The sequence below is a fragment of the Trichomonas vaginalis genome, chromosome IV, assembly GCF_026262505.1.
Source record: "Trichomonas vaginalis G3 chromosome IV, whole genome shotgun sequence".
Taxonomy (NCBI): domain Eukaryota; phylum Parabasalia; order Trichomonadida; family Trichomonadidae; genus Trichomonas; species Trichomonas vaginalis.
This window is the reverse complement of record NC_067206.1, coordinates 20,126,519-20,145,690: the sequence shown is the minus strand read 5'-3', so window position 1 is coordinate 20,145,690 and position 19,172 is coordinate 20,126,519. Positions and strand designations below refer to the sequence as shown.

The window sequence follows — 19,172 nt, the reverse complement described above, 5'->3', positions numbered from 1 at the left end:
CCTTCTAATTCAGCCTTTTGTCTTTCATTCATAAATTTGTTCGCAAATTCATTAAAACAAGTGTTTTTCGTAAATGTTAAAATTGATTGAATGTCATCAATGATAAAATGAAATCTGTCGATTAGATACCAAAGATAATAAGAAGAAAATGGTTGATATTGGTTGTGTGTTGATGCTAACTGAGTTAATTTTCTCTGTTTCTGGTCAACTGGTAGATTGTTTGATTTCATGTAATTATACATAAAACTGCCAATTGTTTTTTCATCTGTGATAATATCTAAGTTTCTTATTATCGGTAAAAAGTTTATGTAATCATTAATGTATTTTTCATCAATGTGACCCTTTACTTCAGCCACGAATAAAGTATTTTTCTTCTTAATTATTCCCAGTGCTTTTGCTTTCTTTGTTGCTGTATCACAAATGATAACACCATTCAATCTTCCCGGCATATACATTTTATGGTCAGTATATTGAATGAAATCATGAGGATTAGATGAAAATGATGAAGGATATAATGAATTAAAATCAACACCAACGAAATGAGTCATAATGTTGGAAGTGTCCTCATTTGATACAGTTTTAGTTTCTGGACTATATGAAAGTTTATTAATGTGCGTGATTCCTTTAAGATTTACTCTATGTTGAACATTTGATAGACCACCAGTAATTCCATTACGGAGAATGTGATAAGCTTCAACTGAATCTAAAGTCATTGGTAAATTATTTTTTAATGCATAATTTCTTAAATTGATTCTTAAACGTTGAACATCTTCATCTTTATTTGATTTTACGACATTGCAATAACAACACATTAACTGACAATTTTCTTTGGTATGTGGTTTTTCATTATCGATTCTATCCAATGTTGGTTTATTTGCATATGTAAACGCTTTACCACACATTTTGCATTTAGATGAAAGGATTAAATCGTGATAGTATTGAAAATCATCCATTGAAACATTATTTTTAGTATCCCTTTCTGCTTTTTCATCTTGTTTCTTATATGATTCAATTTTATATTTCCAATACTTTTTCGTTAATTCAAAACTTGATTCTATCTCTTCCTCAGGATATTTTTCATTAGGATTAAAGTCTTTATATGCTAAAGCGTAACGAATCATTGAAGCATTCGATGATAAAGAAAGATTATGAAGCATATCAATTTTATAAACAAATGTTTCTTCAATAATTTTATCGATTGGGTCAATCATAATTTCAACATCTTTATTGCAATAATGAATAAAATATTCTAATCTATTCTTAAAGTTTTTAGCATCATTGAGATATATTTGATAATCACTATCTGATATAGTTTCTTGAGTTAATGCTGAATAAAATGAATCTTTCGTGAATGGTTCCTCTTTATATAATTCTTCTTCGTAATTTTCCCATGTGATGAATTGATAAGGGAAAAAGGATTTAACACGTGATTTATTGTTTCCGAAATCTTGAGTGAATTGGTCTAATGTCCCACCCGCTATATAATTTCTGATGTCAATAAATCTCAATTCATATGGAACGTTTGTTTTCTTTACAATGATTTGCTTAAATTGTGAAGATGAACCCAGCATTGATTTTATTTTCCATTTTGCAGTGTTTAAATCACGAAGAATTAAATTTAAATCAAACTTTCCCGAATTAAAACCTATGATATTCACTTTATTGAATTCCTCATCTAGAAGTTCTTTAAATGCTTCCTTCTGTTTTTCATTTAATGTATGGTACAAAGTCCCCGCCGTTTGCGGCTTCAATAATTCTTCATATTGTTCAATATTTGATTTAGCAACTAATGAACAGGTTGAAAATAAAAACTCAATCCAATCAGAAATAAAAGAATCACTCGAAGTTAAGCAAAAATTCCTCGTATACGTTTTATCGTTTAATTTAACCGTTGATGATACCATGAATGGTTTTAAGTAAGCGTTCAAAGTTGCACACTCAGAAAGTTGTAATTCTTCTTTAGTCTCTAATGTTTCGAAGTCAAAAGTAATATAATATCTTGTCGGTTGATAATATTCCTGCAAATTATGAGCTAATAACCACTGATATATCTTCTGTTTCGTAATATGTGGTGCATATGGTTGCTGTGTCTTTTGCAACTGAACGTCTTGAATTAATCTTCCATTATTTTCTTTACATTTCTCACAATGCTTTAAAAATCTTCTTTGGTTTTTCCTTTCTGGATCATCACGGATAGAATAAACTTCTTCTTTACAATATGGACAAACTCTATAGCCGGTGAGTGCTTCAACGTCTGTTATTCTGTCAGCGTGAAGTTTTCCACATGGACTCTGTGTTAATAAAATATTTACTGTTTCAAATTCTGGATCTATCATTATTGAATCCACTAATGGAAAGTCTACCTTATTTATGTCCACGTCTTCTGGTTGAGGATCACAATAATAGAAATCAATATTAACATTTAACATTCTCGCTAATCTCTCACTTTCTGATGAAATGTCAAACCCTTCATATGAATCTATTGCTTCATTTAAATAACTTCTACGAGTTTTAGGATTAACACCATCAGGAATATTATAGAAGCGTTTAAATAACCTTCTACCTTCTGCTCTAATTTGATTATCATTCATTTTAGCTGTTCCGTTTTTGTTCATTTATGTAAAAATAAAAAATTAAAAAATAAAAATAAAGTTTATTTTTTAAAGCCCATAAAATGAATTAAGAACACATAAATTTTTATCATCTGCGACGTGACGAATACATTTTAATTTACTCAAGAATGCGTACCCTGATACATTAAATCTAATTCCTGTCTTATTTAATTTCACAACTTTGAAAAGGAATGTATGAATAGCTATAAAATGATGAGAAGATGTTTTATGGGTTGCTTCCATTTTTTCTGAAATAAATGAATAAATATAATGTTTATAAGTTTTCATATCTTTTATGTTCTTAATAACGAATGGTATAGACCTTTCCACTTCGTCTTCCTTCGGTGCTGTTCTTTCATATGAAACATTATTGGTATCTTCAATAATGAAACCACAATCACACAAAATTTTATAGGTTCCAATGGTTTCTTTTGATATTTTATCTAATAAATCAAAAACTTTATCAACACCTGTGCATTTATTTAAATAATAATTTGTGTAAATATCATGATCTTCTTTCTTAATCGTATTAGTTGCATATGTCACATTTTTAAGAGCTTTTTTGAATTTCTCAGAATCGAGAGGGGGTGAAAGTAGGATACAAGGGTATTCCTCATTATCAATAAATTGTAACTTATGTTTACGTATAAATTTAGTACCTTCTTCTGAAAGTGTTTCATCTATTTCGCCATCTAATAAATTTTGTGTTGATTCTGAGACATAATTTTTATATCTTTCTTCATGAGATTTCTGAACTTCTGATTCTGAAGCTGGGATATTCATTAAACCCTCTACTTCATTTTCATTATATTTTTCAACTTCTCTTAATTCCTTAATTTTTTCATCTATTTCATCTCTTATTTTTTCCAGTCTTTCAATTTCAATTTCATCGTATTCATCATCTTTAATCCGTTCTTCATAATATTCAGGGAAAACATCAGGTTCTTTAGGTTTTTCTTCTTTAGATGTGGGATATAAGAAATTTATAACATCATCTTTATTCATTTTTCCATCATAATCAAACTCATTTAAAAACTCCGCGAATTTTTGACAATTTCTTAAATAATATTTACTAACTTCATAACCCGCCTCCTCTAATATATCCTTTATTTCCTCATTTGTGAATCCTAATGTTTTCACGTCGTTAGTCTTGACGCTCATTTCATACAAAATAAAAATAAATTATTCATAAATGTAAGACATGAATTTTTAAAGTTTATTTTTTAAAATTTTTTTTATTTTTTATTTCATTATGGTAGTGAATCTTTCATTCATGAAAATAATTATATCTAATTTCTTTTACTCTCTCGTACATACTAGATTTGAAGAATTCAGAACTTTTACCATAATCTCCTAAATGTTTTCTTATCCCTAACGTGTGCCAGTTATTATATGAAACTGTATAAACTTTATCTTTATCTTTACACCTTTCATCACTTCCAATATATTTATATCTCAGTTTTGATTTAGCATTTTCATATTCATTAGCGTTTAATAATTCACAGTCTTCCTTTTTAAATTGATGTTTAAGATATTCAGGATTTAATACTCTACGTTTATATGCTCCTAACTTAGTTCTAAAGGTTTTTCTACAAAATTTAGGAATTCCATCCTCTTTAATGTCATCAATGATTTCCATTTCATTATTTTCAATTTCTTCTTCTCGTTTATGAGGTCTTTGATTATGACTCCATTGATTCCATGAAATTAAATATTCTTTATCATTATATTTATATCTCATTAGCTTATTTTGGCTTTCATATTCATTTAATAATTCACAGTCTTCCTTTTTAAATTGAAGTTTAACCCATTCAGGATTTAAACAATGTTTAATTAATCGCGGAATATCTGACATCATCTATATATAGCTTCTTTTATAAAAGATAAAAAAATAAATTATTTTAAAATTAATGTTAATTGAATAAAATGTGTTTAGTATATAATATTTATTACTAATTTATTTAATAATGTCGCGCTTTCTTACGAATTCATGACTTAAAAAACGTAAGAAAAAATTTTTATATCATTTATATATAGAAGATGTGAAAATATACCTTCATCTATATATAGACGTAACAAAAAAAGTCACACAACCCTTCCTATCCTACTACTTAATTTCTATATTACTATCTTGTTTGTAAATAATGGCAACCAAAAGATAAATTCTCTGATCCAAATGTGCAATCTTATCTTTAAAATCATAAAAAACCTTTTTGAATTGATATCGAAAGCATATGTAAAGGTTTATAGTGTTATGTTATATTTGAAAAGACTTGCTGATTCAATTTCAATGATATGTGATGATATATATCATATTCAATATTAAGAATTAAATAGAAAATCTTAATATGTATTGTGATTCCTATGAGTTGTATTGAGATAAAAAAGTTTTGATAAAATCATCTAAAACTTGCATCTATATGAATACAAAAAAATCTGGAAAAAAAATTGAAGATAGCCAAAAATTTCTGGTTAATAATTCTTCACATAAACAATAGGTCATTATTAAAACTCCAATCTAGAAAAATAATATGATGTGCCGATTATTGTAAAATAATTTGAAGAAATAACATGTCTGAGCTGATTGACTATTCTGCAATAGCAAGTGAACTTGTAATGAATTCGATAGATGCAAATGCCCAAAATATTACAGTTACCCTAGATCTATTGCTAAACCAGATACTTGTCACAGATGATGGAGAAGGAATTCAAAACTTAAATGCCGTATTTATCAAAGGAGGAAATACGAACTTAAATGGAGTTTACAAGCGTAATAAATCACATCTTTCTCGTTTAATATCAATTTGCGATGTAGATATTTTATCTAAAACAAAAGATGGTAAAATTCAACGAAAGACATTTGGAGATGAGCACTATATCGATAATTACTATGAATCAGGTACAACAATCTTACTTACAAAGATTTTTTCAAACAATTTAATAAGAATCAAAGAATTTACAGATCCGAAGAACAAATTATCATTAATCAACAGATTCAAACGATTTATCTGCACAATCTCATTACGATTTCCTCATATTTCGTTCATAATATTCAGTTCTTGTCAAAATCAAATTTTGAATCTTCCGAAAGTTGAATCTCTTGAGAAAAGATTCATCCAGATCACAGGTGTCAAGCCACAGATCCTTCCCGATGGGAAAATCATGTCATTTGTTGATTTCTCATTGAATTCTTTTGAAAATTTTTTGGTAAATGATTTTCCATGCAACAGATTATTTCTCGGTTACGAAGAAGTGAAAATAAACGAAAAATGTATCCAAGTAAAAGAAGGGTCTGTAATAGACTATATTTGGGATAGAGACGGTTTGACAGTGATGTTGTCAAATGAAAATCAAAAAGTGACAAAAAATTTTGACACCAATGAAGTTGGTGATGTAGTTATAAGGAATTTGGAATATGTATGTGTTTGGGATCGAAAATTTATTCTCGCGACATTTCAGAATAAATTATATTCAATTGATCAACATGCAGCACATGAAAGGATTAATTTGAGTAAATTGATGAAGAGGTGCTTCACAGAAAGGTATCCGAAAACTCTAAAGAGGCCTATGATGATCCATGAATCATTTGGAATTTCATTTAACGAAAAATCGTATGAATGCTTGAGAAAATGGGGCTGGAGATTCAATTGTAAAGAGGTTACGGCTGTTCCTTGCGTTTGTGGCGTGGAAATCGATGATGCAGATGGAATGATAAAATATGCAATACAATGCTCAACAGGAAACGAGCCGGAGATACCTGATTGCATATTGGACGCTTTAAGAACAAGAGCTTGCAAAACTGCCATTAAATTTGGTGAATTTATTGATGAAATTCGGGCAAAAAGTCTGATTTACGAGCTATCGATCTCTGATAGGCCAAATCACTGTGCGCATGGAAGAACAGTTGTCGCTCCGATTCTTGATTTCGATCGCCCCTTCTCTAAATTCGATGGAATCTGAAATTTTTATTAATTGATCCGTATAAACATTTGAATTTTTTTTTATAACTAATGTTGTTTTTTCATTCATGATTGTGTATAACGAAGATTGTTAGGAGAGTGTACTCATCGGAAAGTGGTGTATTAGCACTTATGCTGCTGTGCCTTATGACTGAATTGATTATGAATATCTTAGAAAAATTTGAAGTTGGAAAAATGAAAATTATTGATTTTTTTGATCAAATCTTTGTAAAAGGGTCGATTTTTATATTATATTTTTGCAATATTTTTTAAAAAATATCAAGTAATATTAAAATTTTAGGACGATAGAAGTATGGCCTTTTCCTATGATTGGAGGTAAGACTGGCCACAAAGGCTTCCAAGCACGCGAAATTTCGGCTGATGTTTTTGTTAATGCACTTGCTAAGCACTTCCAAGAGAACCGCATTGTTAAACCACCCGAGTGGGCCGATCTTGTCAAGACCGCTGCTCTTAAGCAGATGGCACCATCAAACCAGAACTGGTTCTACACACGTGCTGCAGCCGTTATCCGCCAGATCTACATGCATCATGATGCCTCACTTTCCGGTCTTTCATTCCATTACGGTGCTAACCTTAAAGCAGTTACAATGCCAAAGCACCATCACAACGCATCACGCAAAGTCATCCGCAGCATTCTTCAACAATTAGAGAAGTCCGACCTTGTTAAAGTTGGCGAAAAAGGTCGCCAACTTACACCAAAGGGCCAACGCCTTCTTGACCAAGTTGCTACAAGTTGTGGCAAGAAGCAATAAATTTGAACTGCTACTTTTAAACCTGACTTGAAGTTTTTTTGATAAATTGATTTCTTAATTTATACGGTATCTTAGACATTTCCTCATGTTATAATTTTTGAGATAAATGTATTATGCTATTTCTTTATGTTTGATGAAAATAAATATATATCCAAACTTTTAATATTTTAGTCACTATATATTGATTGCATCCAATATTTTTATATGATTTGGTTGTAAATTATTTCCAAAGGTACATTCACTATTTTTGACAAAATTTTAAATTTTCATGGGGTTGTAAATCTTATAATAACTAGATGAATAAGGAATGAATCCCAGTATAATGTGCATCATTATATTAAACACTATATGTAAGGCTAATGATTCTATTAACACTTATGACGATCTATAGTATTTGAGCAGATAAATTTGATAATTTCCAAAACTCTTATATTTCAAAATTAAAGTGTGCGAATGCATTTAAATGAGAGCAAAAAGAGACTGATGCTGTTAAAACTATGTGTTAATTTGCAATTATTTCGCATCACAAGAACTACCCAGTAAATTCGGCTATCTTTCTTTGCAATTATTCTCCATTATACATATAATATAATGGTTAGGGTTTGAAGAAAAGTTACTAGAGAATTATTGACTTTTGAAATAATGCAGAATTTTACTTGAAGAAATCATTAATTTATGAGTTCCAAATTGCTAAGCATGACGAAGGATCATTAAATTTGCTACAATTAAATACACTTATTGCAGAATTAAGATTTTTGAAATTAAAAGTTTGAAATATTGCCTTTTTGAATAAAAATTTAAATTTTATTATATAATCATGATAATATCTTATAGAAATTAAAAGAAAATATTTTAAACCATTCAAATATTTTGAATGTCTTATCAATTTAAAATATTAAAAGATAGCTTGATTTTATCATCATTAGTTGTTATCAAAGTTTTCTTCTTTGATGAACAACAGTAAATGATTTGTTAATTACTTGTCTTCCTTTTTCGCAGCAAAATCGAAAGTTATGATGATAATCTTGCTGTCAATTTTGAAACTCTCTGATTTACAAGTAAGCATTCCTTTGGAAAAGCAGTCCTATTCTGTTTTCAAGATATTTTAAAGCCTCCATTTCATACAATGCGCAGATCTATTCGAAATTGCAAGAACTCTCAAGAAAAATGCAGCAGCAAAGAAGATTCCATAGTTTCTAGCATCAAAAATTTATAACCTTAATACAACAGTTAAAGAGAAGCTCGAAAAGAAAATATTTAACCATAAAGCTGGAAACCATTCGATATCTACTATTGGATCTAATAAAAAGTTAATTATAACATATTTAACATGCTATTTGTTGACTTTGTTCCATTATATTACCATATATATCTTTTTGAAATCTAAAATATTTTTACGATTTTAACCATGTGTTGTTGAAACCATATATCAATCTTAGCTAAAGTATAGTTTATGAGTCTGTCACCGTCTAATGTATGAATTTTCAAAAATGTCAAATATGTTCATTTTTTCTGTAGATTCAGCCATAATTTCACGTTGTTATACTATTCAACTATTATTTAATATTTTTATCGATTTAAATATATGATGAGATGCTTAGTTCTCCTGGAAATCGATTTTTAATCGCAATTTTAACTTTCCAAAAAAAATTCAAAAATAAAAATCCCTCTCAATTTTCTAAGTTTTCTAACTCGCCAAATCTCCAGCCAATTTTTTTTGGCCCGTATAAATATTGTTAGGCACTATATAGGGATGCTATTTATCCTATTTTCATCCCATTTTACTGTTATCGCCTAGTGAATGTACCATTTTATTTCCAAGGAAGAAATATACATAAAAATTAAATTCCAATCCAAATATTAATACTATTTTCGCCCATAAACTCTGTAATTACGAATTTCCACCAATTATATTAAATTTTGATTTTTTAGTTTTTTCGAAAATCAAAAAATTAAATGAAAAAGATAAATTTACTTTTGCAAATTTTGATTTTTTGATTTTTTTTTTAATTTCCAGAATGATCAATTATAATAGCAATATGGAGTTGTCGTTTTTAAAAGACAGATTTATCTTAAAAGACGATGAATTAAAGATGATTTTATTAAATTGAATATATTCAATTTACAAATAACCACATCAAATTCATACAATCTAAAATCTTTTAGTTTTATAGATCATATAAGATAGATTGCTATAATCAATATTGTATAATTGAAATTTTTAGTCAAATTTATCCCAAATTTCTACCAAAACAAACGTTTAACAAAGTTTTAGATTGATCTTCTCTTACCAAACAAGCAGAATAAGCATTACTTGTGTTGCGATTTCTTTCAATTACAACTTGCATGAAGTTATCATTCGAAATTAATTGAAGAGAAGAAAGTAAATCTTTATGATTGTTCAATTTAAAAAAATTGAGGTGTTATGCAGCAATTTCTATGCAATTTACAAATTAAATCATATGCATCTGCATTTGGAAAATTACAAGAGATAGAATGATATAAATTATCGGTAATTGTTGTATTTTTTGATAAAAATGATAAGAGACAGTGAAATTATAAGTAAATTCCGAATAGAAAACATGTAAATCATATGATTCTAAATTAAAAACATCTTCACGAATGAACAAACTCAAGAAAGAGTGAAAACATATAAATGGATAAAGAATTCGATATGTTATATATATAAAGTCGTTCAGATGTAGATGACAGATACAGACACAAACTTATTCGTTCAATTGAATAAAACGTGTCAATGATTAATAATAAATAAAAAAAGTGTGGAAATAAAATGTAATGATGTCATTTCTTAGTTCGTTTCGAGGTCTTAGAATTTTCGTTTTGAACTACATCAACAATTGTAAAACCCATAAGATTTGTTGGTGCTGTTTTTAACTGTGTTTTTTTCTTTTCGATTTCTTCTTTAAGATCACAAATACGAGTTTCAAGTGCTGAATACTCTGAAAGACTTTTTTTATCAAACTTTGGAATTGGAGTAGAGAGAGTACTTAAAAGTTGTTCTTTGTGTTTCTGTAATGATGAATTCTTTTGGTCCCAATCGAAAATATCGTAATTAAGTTCTGTAATTTGTTTTTCGTGGGAAGTTTCGAAATCGTAGATTTCGTTATTACTTTTTCGGATGATATCTTCAACAAGTTTATCACGTGATGCAAGAAATATTTCTTCTTTCGATGAATTTTCGAGTTCTTTCTCAAAAACTTCAACTTCATTTGTTAAAAGAAGTGCTTGATATTTACGGATTTGTTGTTTAAGGATTGCATTTGAATAAGTACATTCTGTACAACTACAATTGACTTCGGATGATTCAAGAGCCGTATTGATAAGAATCTCTTGTCTTTCATCCATTTTTTCTTTTTTTTATTTGGCGCCAAATTTTATTTATTTGTTATTCGTTTGTATGTGATTAGATTTGCCTTGTTATATTGTTTTGCGTGTCAAAGGGGGAAGTGTCACTTTTTGGTTTACATGTCAAAAAGCGGATTTTTTAAAAAATTACTGATATAGACATTTTGCTTTGAAACTAAGGAATTGGAGGCCATGAGCTACTGATATATGATCAGTACCTCATAGCCTCCAATTCCCTCTCTATATGGAAGAAACTTTGTCTGCATAAGATAAAATGCAGACAAAGTTTCTTCCATTTATAGTAAGAATGAGAGGGTAAGAGGTATATAGATATACTATATACCTCTTGCCCTCTCATCTTTACTCTAAGACTTCCAAACTTTGGTTTAATGTCAAGACATTAAACCAAAGTTTGGAAGTCTCATAATAGGAATTGGAGGCTATGAGGTACTGATCATATATCAGTACCTCATGGCCTCCAATTCCTTTTTTGATATCCAAAAACATTCTTATGAATGAAAAATCTGACAATGTAAACTAAAAAGTGATATTTGTAAAGTTTCCCTCTTTGACACGCAAAACAATATCGTAATTGTTTTAGTAAAAATGCAAAAACTCAAACTACTGATAAAATCTCAACAAGAATTATGACAATTCCACTCAATATGCTGGTTTTGATAAGACAGTATGCTTAATGATGGAATCTGATAGTTCTATTCTCAGATTATGATACTTAATTCAAAGAAATTGTTGTTATATTCGATTAAAACAATCAATGTTGTAATTTAATCTCAGTTTGATTAGTTTAAGGATAGTAAAATAGAGAAGAAGTTATTAAGTTTCAGTTTCAATTTCAATTTTGAAAATTTAGATTTTAAATTTAAAAGTAATGAGAAGTATAAGTTTATATTGTAATGTTGAATTATGACATGAATCAATGATGTGGGTTTCAATGAAGAAAGAAAGGAATAAAAAAAAACTTCAAGTCAGGTTTAAAAGTAGCAGTTCAAATTTATTGCTTCTTGCCACAACTTGTAGCAACTTGGTCAAGAAGGCGTTGGCCCTTTGGTGTAAGTTGGCGACCTTTTTCGCCAACTTTAACAAGGTCGGACTTCTCTAATTGTTGAAGAATGCTGCGGATGACTTTGCGTGATGCGTTGTGATGGTGCTTTGGCATTGTAACTGCTTTAAGGTTAGCACCGTAATGGAATGAAAGACCGGAAAGTGAGGCATCATGATGCATGTAGATCTGGCGGATAACGGCTGCAGCACGTGTGTAGAACCAGTTCTGGTTTGATGGTGCCATCTGCTTAAGAGCAGCGGTCTTGACAAGATCGGCCCACTCGGGTGGTTTAACAATGCGGTTCTCTTGGAAGTGCTTAGCAAGTGCATTAACAAAAACATCAGCCGAAATTTCGCGTGCTTGGAAGCCTTTGTGGCCAGTCTTACCTCCAATCATAGGAAAAGGCCATACTTCTATCGTCCTAAAATTTTAATATTACTTGATATTTTTTAAAAAATATTGCAAAAATATAATATAAAAATAGACCCTTTTACAAAGATTTGATCAAAAAAATCAATAATTTTCATTTTTTCAATTTCCAAATTTTTCTAAGATATTCATAATCAATTCAGTCATGAGGTACATAAATAATGTGCCCACTGCCAAAATGACAAACATACTTTGTGGAATGAATCTCCTCACATGTGCAAAATTGAGATGAAATCTCAATTTTACTCATATGATAGAAACATGTGGCAGATAATTATCGCAGTCACTTTTATAGCATATTTGTTTTTGGATGTTTTGCGAAACCAAAAAAAAAACTATGATATACAATGTGTGTGTAAAGAAAATACTTTATTTACTAGTTAAAAAATCATTTGGTATTGATCAAGTTATTTTTTCTGGATAAGATATTATATGGATAATTGGATAGAAAATACAATTATATAATCTTGTACCTGGTTTAATTAAGCTAATTGTCATCAGAAACTTGTAATTTTTATGAATTTCAGATTTTCTTTTCATTACTGCTTTTCTTAATAGGTCAAGTTCTTATTTACGTTATAAAGTATGATATTTACAAATATCAAGTTATCATGTTTTTTGAGAAATTATGAGAAACAAACAAAAATGAAAAAGATAGGAATAGCAATGAATAGTGATGTGGGTATAGAAAATGTAAGAGATATGAATGCAAAGCAATCAGTATTTAGGATATTGACCATAGATTTCGAAAAAAATGCTGCATATTGAGCGAAAACTATGATTATATTATAAGGCTGTCATTTAAAGCATAATGAAACTATTCCCTTTTCATTTTAATCGAATAAGATAGTAAAGATTTTTGAATTAGCTAGAAACTGATGAGATGTTTTCACAAATCAGATTTTTAATCTCTATAATGCATAATTCACTCAATATCTCAATTTTGATATTGCGAGATATTTTTGCTATCGGTTTCGCAATTTTGACACAATAGCAAGAGGGTTCTATAAGCATTATTATCAACGTAGAATCTGAATATCATATCAGAAAATGTCGCAAATCTGACATTTACCCGACCAAATAGCAAAAATAATTGAATACTTTTCGCAAAAACTTTAAAAATCGATAAAAATATGAAATATAGATATTAAAGAGACTTTTTATATAATATTCATAAAGATTTTCCAAAAATATGATACCGCAAAATTAAAAAAGTGACGTCTTGAGTGGAGTCAAAGGTCGAAATTGCTAGCTAAATGTTTTTTAGCGAAATTGCGTATTGTACGTTTTTTTCGCAAAACGAAACCCTTAATGTGGCAGATAATTATCGCAGGAGTAGGGGTAATTTTAGCTAAAAGTGACACACCCGTGAAGGGTGTGATTACCGATCGGTAATTTCGACAGTTTAGAATTTAAAATTTTTTATGGAACTGTTGCGAGTTTCATAAAGAATTTAAGGAATATAAGCAAAGATTTGAATCAAAATCTTAGACCTAAGCCGCTCGATTCGCTCGCGGCTTCCGCGAATTACAGATCAGCAAAGATTTGAATCAAAATCTTCGAACTAAGCCGATCGCTTCGCTCGCGGCTTTCTTTATTATTTTAAATTTGCATATTTCCATCAAAAGTTCATAAGGTAAAAAATTTCGTTTATTTTTACTAAGAAAAAAAGGGTTTTTGATAATAAATTTATTTTATTTTGAAAAAGTAGCAATAATCGTAAAAGGGTATTGATAGGCTTGCTAAAGTAACTAATTTTAGCTGTCAAATACTTTTGTATTTTGAAGTAAATTAGTATAAATTTGTTTTTACTTTTATTTCGAAAAAGTAACAATAATCGTAAAAGGGTATTGATAGGCTTGCTAAAGTAACTAATTTTAGCTGTCAAATACTTTTGTATTTTGAAGTAAATTAGTATAAATTTGATATTATTTTAACTCCCTTTGAAAACCTCAATTTTCCATACAGAGGGAACGGGAATAGCAGCCAATATTCCCTGAGAATGGTTGCGCATTCTCAGTTCCCTCTATATTTCGAACGAAGCTCTCATCGGTCTTTTTTTTTAATACTAAACGTTTTTTCCCCTTTCACTTTTAGCTAAAATTTGGGTTTGCCCTTTTGAGTCCAACTTTGCAATCACACCCACTAACAATCATCTGACAATTCTAATATTCCTTCTGAATTACAATGTAATACTCATAATAAAATATTTTTATTAATTCATCCGGATTTCAATATAAATGCTAACAAAAATTGAATTGATACGGCATATTAATTAAATAAAATTACATTTTGATATCCATCGAAAAGTAACCAAAAATCAATTAAAATCACAAATATCTTTATATAAAACACGCGATATACGAAAAGATAACGAAATAGTGTCAAAATATAATAAATTTTGAAGTTCTTTAGCTTCTTTTTAAGAAATAATGATCCATTATACTAATAAAACTCATTTAGTCATACAGGCGTATAAAATCATTCTTTTATATGGGATGCAGTGCTTCTAAACAATCTCAAGTCGAAGCGAAAGACGATTTAATTTCTGATTGCTCAATTTGTGAAGAGACAGAGAGTGAGGAAGAACAAGGATCAAATGAAGAAGAGTCTTATCATGATGATTTTCCAAAATCAATTGGAAATTACAATATTATTAAGCAAATAGGTCAAGGTACATACGCAAAAGTATTTCTTCTCGAATCACAAGATACGAAACAAAAGTTTGCAGGCAAAATTTACCAAAAATCAAAAATAACGAAGCGAGAATTTGGTCGACCTAACAAATTCAAGATATTACTAGACGAAATAGAACTTATGTCGAAATTGGATCATCCTAATATCATTAAAAATTTAGAATTTATTGAAGATGATGAAAAAGATGCAATATGTGTGATAACACAATATGCAAGCAAAGGATCACTTGCACCATCATCTCTAACAGTTCCATCAATCGATGAAAAAACTGCAAAAAATGTATTTAAACAAATCGGAGAAGCTTTAGATTATCTTCACTCAAAAAACATCATTCATCGCGATATAAAGCCAGACAATATCCTTTTATTTGATGATGGAAAGGCAATGCTATCTGATTTTTCAGTTTCAAAGCAATTATCTTCACCAGATGAATTATTAGATGATTCTGAAGGAACTCCTTTATTCTGCTCACCAGAAGAACAAACAGGAGATCCATACGATGGAAAAATAGCAGATGTTTGGTCATATGGCTTATCTTTATATATAATGATTTACGGGAAGAATCCGTTCATGACAAAAGCTACAGAAGGAACTTATTTCGAACAATGTGTGAAGATATCCAAGCTGATTTCAGAGAAAGAAATCGAATATGATCCTGGAACTCCTATTTCTCCAGAATTACAAGAGGTTTTCAAAGCTTTACTCAATAAAAATCCAAAGGAAAGACCACCAATTCATCAAATATTGCAAATGAAATGGTTTGAAACCAAATAATTTATTTTCAATTTGTTTTGTATTGTTAAAATCGGATTCATCATTAATATTTACATATTTTTTTCTCTTTTATGATATATTCACCAAACAATAGACATAATCATCTTCAATTAATATCGAAGTAGGAGAGAATGCATGACGCAGTGCAACAAGATACTGTTGTTGGTCGTTATGCATCATTCTGGGAGGTATTACCACATCATGTCTCCTAGAATGGCACATTGTACCGCAAACACATTCTGATAGAATGATAATTAAAGAAATATAGAATCACAAGTTGATAAGTTTAAGTATAGGAAAATAGAGAAGAAGTTATTAAGTTTCAGTTTCAATTTCAATTTTGAAAATTTGGATTTTAAATTTAAAAGTAATGAGAAGTATAAGTTTATATTGTAATGTTGAATTGTGACATGAATCAATGATGTGGGTTTCAATGAAGAAAGAAAGGAATAAAAAAAAACTTCAAGTCAGGTTTAAAAGTAGCAGTTCAAATTTATTGCTTCTTGCCACAACTTGTAGCAACTTGGTCAAGAAGGCGTTGGCCCTTTGGTGTAAGTTGGCGACCTTTTTCGCCAACTTTAACAAGGTCGGACTTCTCTAATTGTTGAAGAATGCTGCGGATGACTTTGCGTGATGCGTTGTGATGGTGCTTTGGCATTGTAACTGCTTTAAGGTTAGCACCGTAATGGAATGAAAGACCGGAAAGTGAGGCATCATGATGCATGTAGATCTGGCGGATAACGGCTGCAGCACGTGTGTAGAACCAGTTCTGGTTTGATGGTGCCATCTGCTTAAGAGCAGCGGTCTTGACAAGATCGGCCCACTCGGGTGGTTTAACAATGCGGTTCTCTTGGAAGTGCTTAGCAAGTGCATTAACAAAAACATCAGCCGAAATTTCGCGTGCTTGGAAGCCTTTGTGGCCAGTCTTACCTCCAATCATAGGAAAAGGCCATACTTCTATCGTCCTAAAATTTTAATATTACTTGATATTTTTTAAAAAATATTGCACAAATATAATATAACAATAGACTATATTATAAAGATTTGATAAAAAAAATCAATAATTTTCATTTTTTCAATTTCCAAATTTTTCTATTCATTTCTAATGCAAATGCGATGCACTCTAGTATATTCACTTGGTGTAATCAAATATTCTCATTTTTCAACAGATCATCTCAAATTCCCATTACTTTGATGGTACTCAGCTATCTCAACAGCATTCTTATCTATACTTTCCTATAATATTTAAAATGGCACATATAGGAATAAGTTATTTTCAAACATGTTTATGAAAAGAAGTCTTTGACATGAAACTTGAAAATATCTTGTGTTTTCCAGACAAATCATTAATAGTTAGTTGCAAAACATGAATTTTTGATTGTATTAAGTGAGTAGACTAGGATAATTCAAATAATTTAGTAGGAGATGATATTTAAATGTGTCCAAAGGCAGTTGATTTTAATTCAAATTTCTGACAACCGTTGTGATGAATCATTGAAAAATAACCTTAAACAGCAATTGTCATTCATACAATTATTTTTGATTCATATACTGTTCGGTAATAGCAAATTATTAGCCTGAAAATAGCTCTTTTGATGCGTTTCTAACAAAAGGTTTATGTACACTAACCCTAAATTTCTCATTCTAAGTTTTCGATGATTCGTCATTCAGGTTAATACACTAACAAAATCAATATATCATTATTGTAGGGGCCATATTACGCCATTAGTGATATATAATAACTGTTTCCTGAATAGAATTCAGTGCTAAGTCATACAGTTACTTCTTCGCGACCGAAAATATTTCTGACTTTCTCTCAATTTTTTTGACATCAAAGCTTTATATTACCCAATTTTCGATGGTAAAAAGTTAATATTTTCGGTCGCGAAGAAGTAACTGCAAATCATTGTATAGTGCCTAATATGGCTGTTATACTTTTTGCAATCACAATAAAGATATATTGATATTATGGGAGCATGTCAGAAAATGGTAAAAAAAATAAGATTCCGAATAATTTCAATTTTTAACAAACAAATAAAAGAATTACTTGAGACTAACAGATGTGTGAGGCATATTTGAATCATCCGCCATCCATTTCACATAATCAATGGCCGAGGAAACGTTTTCATGGTCACATTTGACGTAAGTTATATGTTCTTTCTCTTTATCTTTCTCGTAATACAAAAAGTAGCCAAGATTTCCGATAAATCCAATTCTAGAGATATTAGAGAGCAAATGTGCAATGTAATGGCCTCTAATAATATCCTGTTCTGCAATAGGAATCGAGGCGTCAGAAATTTTCTTATTAAATAAATTCAATTGTTGTTTTTCTGCATTTGATGAGATAATAATGAAAGGATTGTCAATGGATACTTTCGTTGTCTCAATCTTCAATCGGGTGAAGAATTGTTTGAGGAATTTGAGCCTCGGAGGAATTTGATTGAAAACATCAGGTGTCGGAACAATTAATGGCTTAATTGTCATAAGGATCTTGAATTTCTTGAATCGTAATGCAACAAGAGGATACTGTTCGTCTTCAATTAATAATGGTGGAGCGTAAAGATTAATTGGACCTTTTTCTGAACGACTTAAACCAATAATCCAATACAAATGTTCTTCATCCTTGATGAGAACACGTGGAAATAGGTAAGGGAACTTCATTTGTAGACTTACTGCGAGTGTATTTGCAATATCTTGGGGAAACGTAGAATAAATAAAGTTTCTACTGTGCATAATAGCCAAATGCACAATGGGAGAATCAGGACTGAGTATTTGCGCCGCAATATGGTTTAATTGAGTATTAATATCTGATGGCAAGTCAATTTGGAAGAAAGAGTCAAATAAATGAATAAATGTAAGATTGGTATGCGATATGGCTTGAACAATTTGTTGGAATGAAGAGTTCAATAGCTTTGCACTTCGTCTAGAAACATTTCCTGATTCATCACGTATTGGCTTAGGGAAAAACAGTTTGTATAGTCTAATGCAACAGTTAAGAATAGCGTGGAGAAGATGTCTGTTTGGAGTTCCTCTATTTGTTTTAGAAACAGATATCCAAATGTTCTCAGATAGCTCAGAAATGGCTATTTCATGCTGATCTGTTAATGCGTAATCAACTGGAACTTGGTTTGTGAAAAATTTGGCAAACTTGATTAAAGTTAAAAATATACCTGCTTGATTTTCAGCAAAATGCTTAACTTCTTCGGATTCTGTCTTTACGAAGAACAGAGGAGGTGCACTAGCTTCTAATGTTTGAGGTCTTCCATCAAAAACCAAAAAACATTCAATCAAAGACGCCATTTTTTTTTCAATTATTGATGCTTCACGCCGATAAATTAAGACTGTATTTGATATTCTCCACAGCTGAAACTTTATTTATATCTACTGTACATTTAGTTCCTATATCTGATATAGAGTTACATGTAAAATTGACCTCTTCCATCAGATGTTTACGCAGTTATTAATTAGAACTCCCAACAGACATCTTCTCCACGCTATT

At 30.0% G+C, this 19,172-nt stretch overlaps 8 protein-coding genes across 8 annotated transcripts, besides 7 other annotated features; 3 read left to right on the top strand and 5 right to left on the bottom strand.

Annotated features, from left to right (window-relative positions):
• Positions 1 to 247: 247 nt before the first annotated feature.
• On the bottom strand, positions 248 to 1,211 carry TVAGG3_0133530 (DNA/RNA polymerase superfamily; the record flags this gene model as incomplete). Its single annotated transcript, XM_051224022.1, has 1 exon — positions 248 to 1,211. A coding segment is annotated over one exon (964 nt), but the record flags the coding sequence as incomplete, so codon positions are not given.
• A 2,129-nt stretch (positions 1,212 to 3,340) lies between these two features.
• Positions 3,341 to 3,970: a mobile genetic element.
• A 1,213-nt stretch (positions 3,971 to 5,183) lies between these two features.
• TVAGG3_0133510 (DNA mismatch repair protein, MLH3-like) lies at positions 5,184 to 6,572 on the top strand (the record flags this gene model as incomplete). The annotated part of the gene is made up of 1 exon (XM_001320527.1): positions 5,184 to 6,572. One exon carries the CDS (start codon positions 5,184 to 5,186, stop codon positions 6,570 to 6,572), a length of 1,389 nt encoding a protein of 462 aa, XP_001320562.1.
• A 262-nt stretch (positions 6,573 to 6,834) lies between these two features.
• On the top strand, positions 6,835 to 7,409 carry TVAGG3_0133500 (Chain T Ribosomal Protein S19e; the record flags this gene model as incomplete). The annotated part of the gene is made up of 1 exon (XM_001320526.2): positions 6,898 to 7,344. The coding sequence occupies one exon, from the start codon at positions 6,898 to 6,900 to the stop codon at positions 7,342 to 7,344; it is 447 nt and encodes a 148-aa protein (XP_001320561.1).
• Positions 7,410 to 7,572: 163 nt separating this feature from the next.
• Positions 7,573 to 9,184: a mobile genetic element.
• A 374-nt stretch (positions 9,185 to 9,558) lies between these two features.
• TVAGG3_0133480 (uncharacterized protein) lies at positions 9,559 to 10,723 on the bottom strand (the record flags this gene model as incomplete). The annotated part of the gene is made up of 1 exon (XM_001320525.1): positions 10,147 to 10,710. One exon carries the CDS (start codon positions 10,708 to 10,710, stop codon positions 10,147 to 10,149), a length of 564 nt encoding a protein of 187 aa, XP_001320560.1.
• A 164-nt stretch (positions 10,724 to 10,887) lies between these two features.
• Positions 10,888 to 11,198: a mobile genetic element.
• A 387-nt stretch (positions 11,199 to 11,585) lies between these two features.
• On the bottom strand, positions 11,586 to 12,231 carry TVAGG3_0133460 (Chain T Ribosomal Protein S19e; the record flags this gene model as incomplete). The annotated part of the gene is made up of 1 exon (XM_001320524.2): positions 11,723 to 12,169. One exon carries the CDS (start codon positions 12,167 to 12,169, stop codon positions 11,723 to 11,725), a length of 447 nt encoding a protein of 148 aa, XP_001320559.1.
• Positions 12,232 to 13,535: 1,304 nt separating this feature from the next.
• Positions 13,536 to 13,565: a terminal%2Cinverted (terminal inverted repeat of MuDR-3_TvMULE3 transposon ID:TVAGG3_0133450).
• Positions 13,536 to 14,317: a mobile genetic element.
• Positions 14,290 to 14,317: a terminal%2Cinverted (terminal inverted repeat of MuDR-3_TvMULE3 transposon ID:TVAGG3_0133450).
• A 367-nt stretch (positions 14,318 to 14,684) lies between these two features.
• TVAGG3_0133440 (peptidyl-threonine phosphorylation) lies at positions 14,685 to 15,709 on the top strand (the record flags this gene model as incomplete). Its single annotated transcript, XM_001320523.1, has 1 exon — positions 14,696 to 15,673. One exon carries the CDS (start codon positions 14,696 to 14,698, stop codon positions 15,671 to 15,673), a length of 978 nt encoding a protein of 325 aa, XP_001320558.1.
• A 266-nt stretch (positions 15,710 to 15,975) lies between these two features.
• On the bottom strand, positions 15,976 to 16,675 carry TVAGG3_0133430 (Chain T Ribosomal Protein S19e; the record flags this gene model as incomplete). The annotated part of the gene is made up of 1 exon (XM_001320522.2): positions 16,167 to 16,613. One exon carries the CDS (start codon positions 16,611 to 16,613, stop codon positions 16,167 to 16,169), a length of 447 nt encoding a protein of 148 aa, XP_001320557.1.
• Positions 16,676 to 17,475: 800 nt separating this feature from the next.
• Positions 17,476 to 17,666: a mobile genetic element.
• Positions 17,667 to 17,677: 11 nt separating this feature from the next.
• On the bottom strand, positions 17,678 to 19,162 carry TVAGG3_0133410 (first longin domain of intu, ccz1 and hps4 family; the record flags this gene model as incomplete). Its single annotated transcript, XM_001320521.2, has 1 exon — positions 17,717 to 18,973. One exon carries the CDS (start codon positions 18,971 to 18,973, stop codon positions 17,717 to 17,719), a length of 1,257 nt encoding a protein of 418 aa, XP_001320556.2.
• Positions 19,163 to 19,172: the final 10 nt, after the last annotated feature.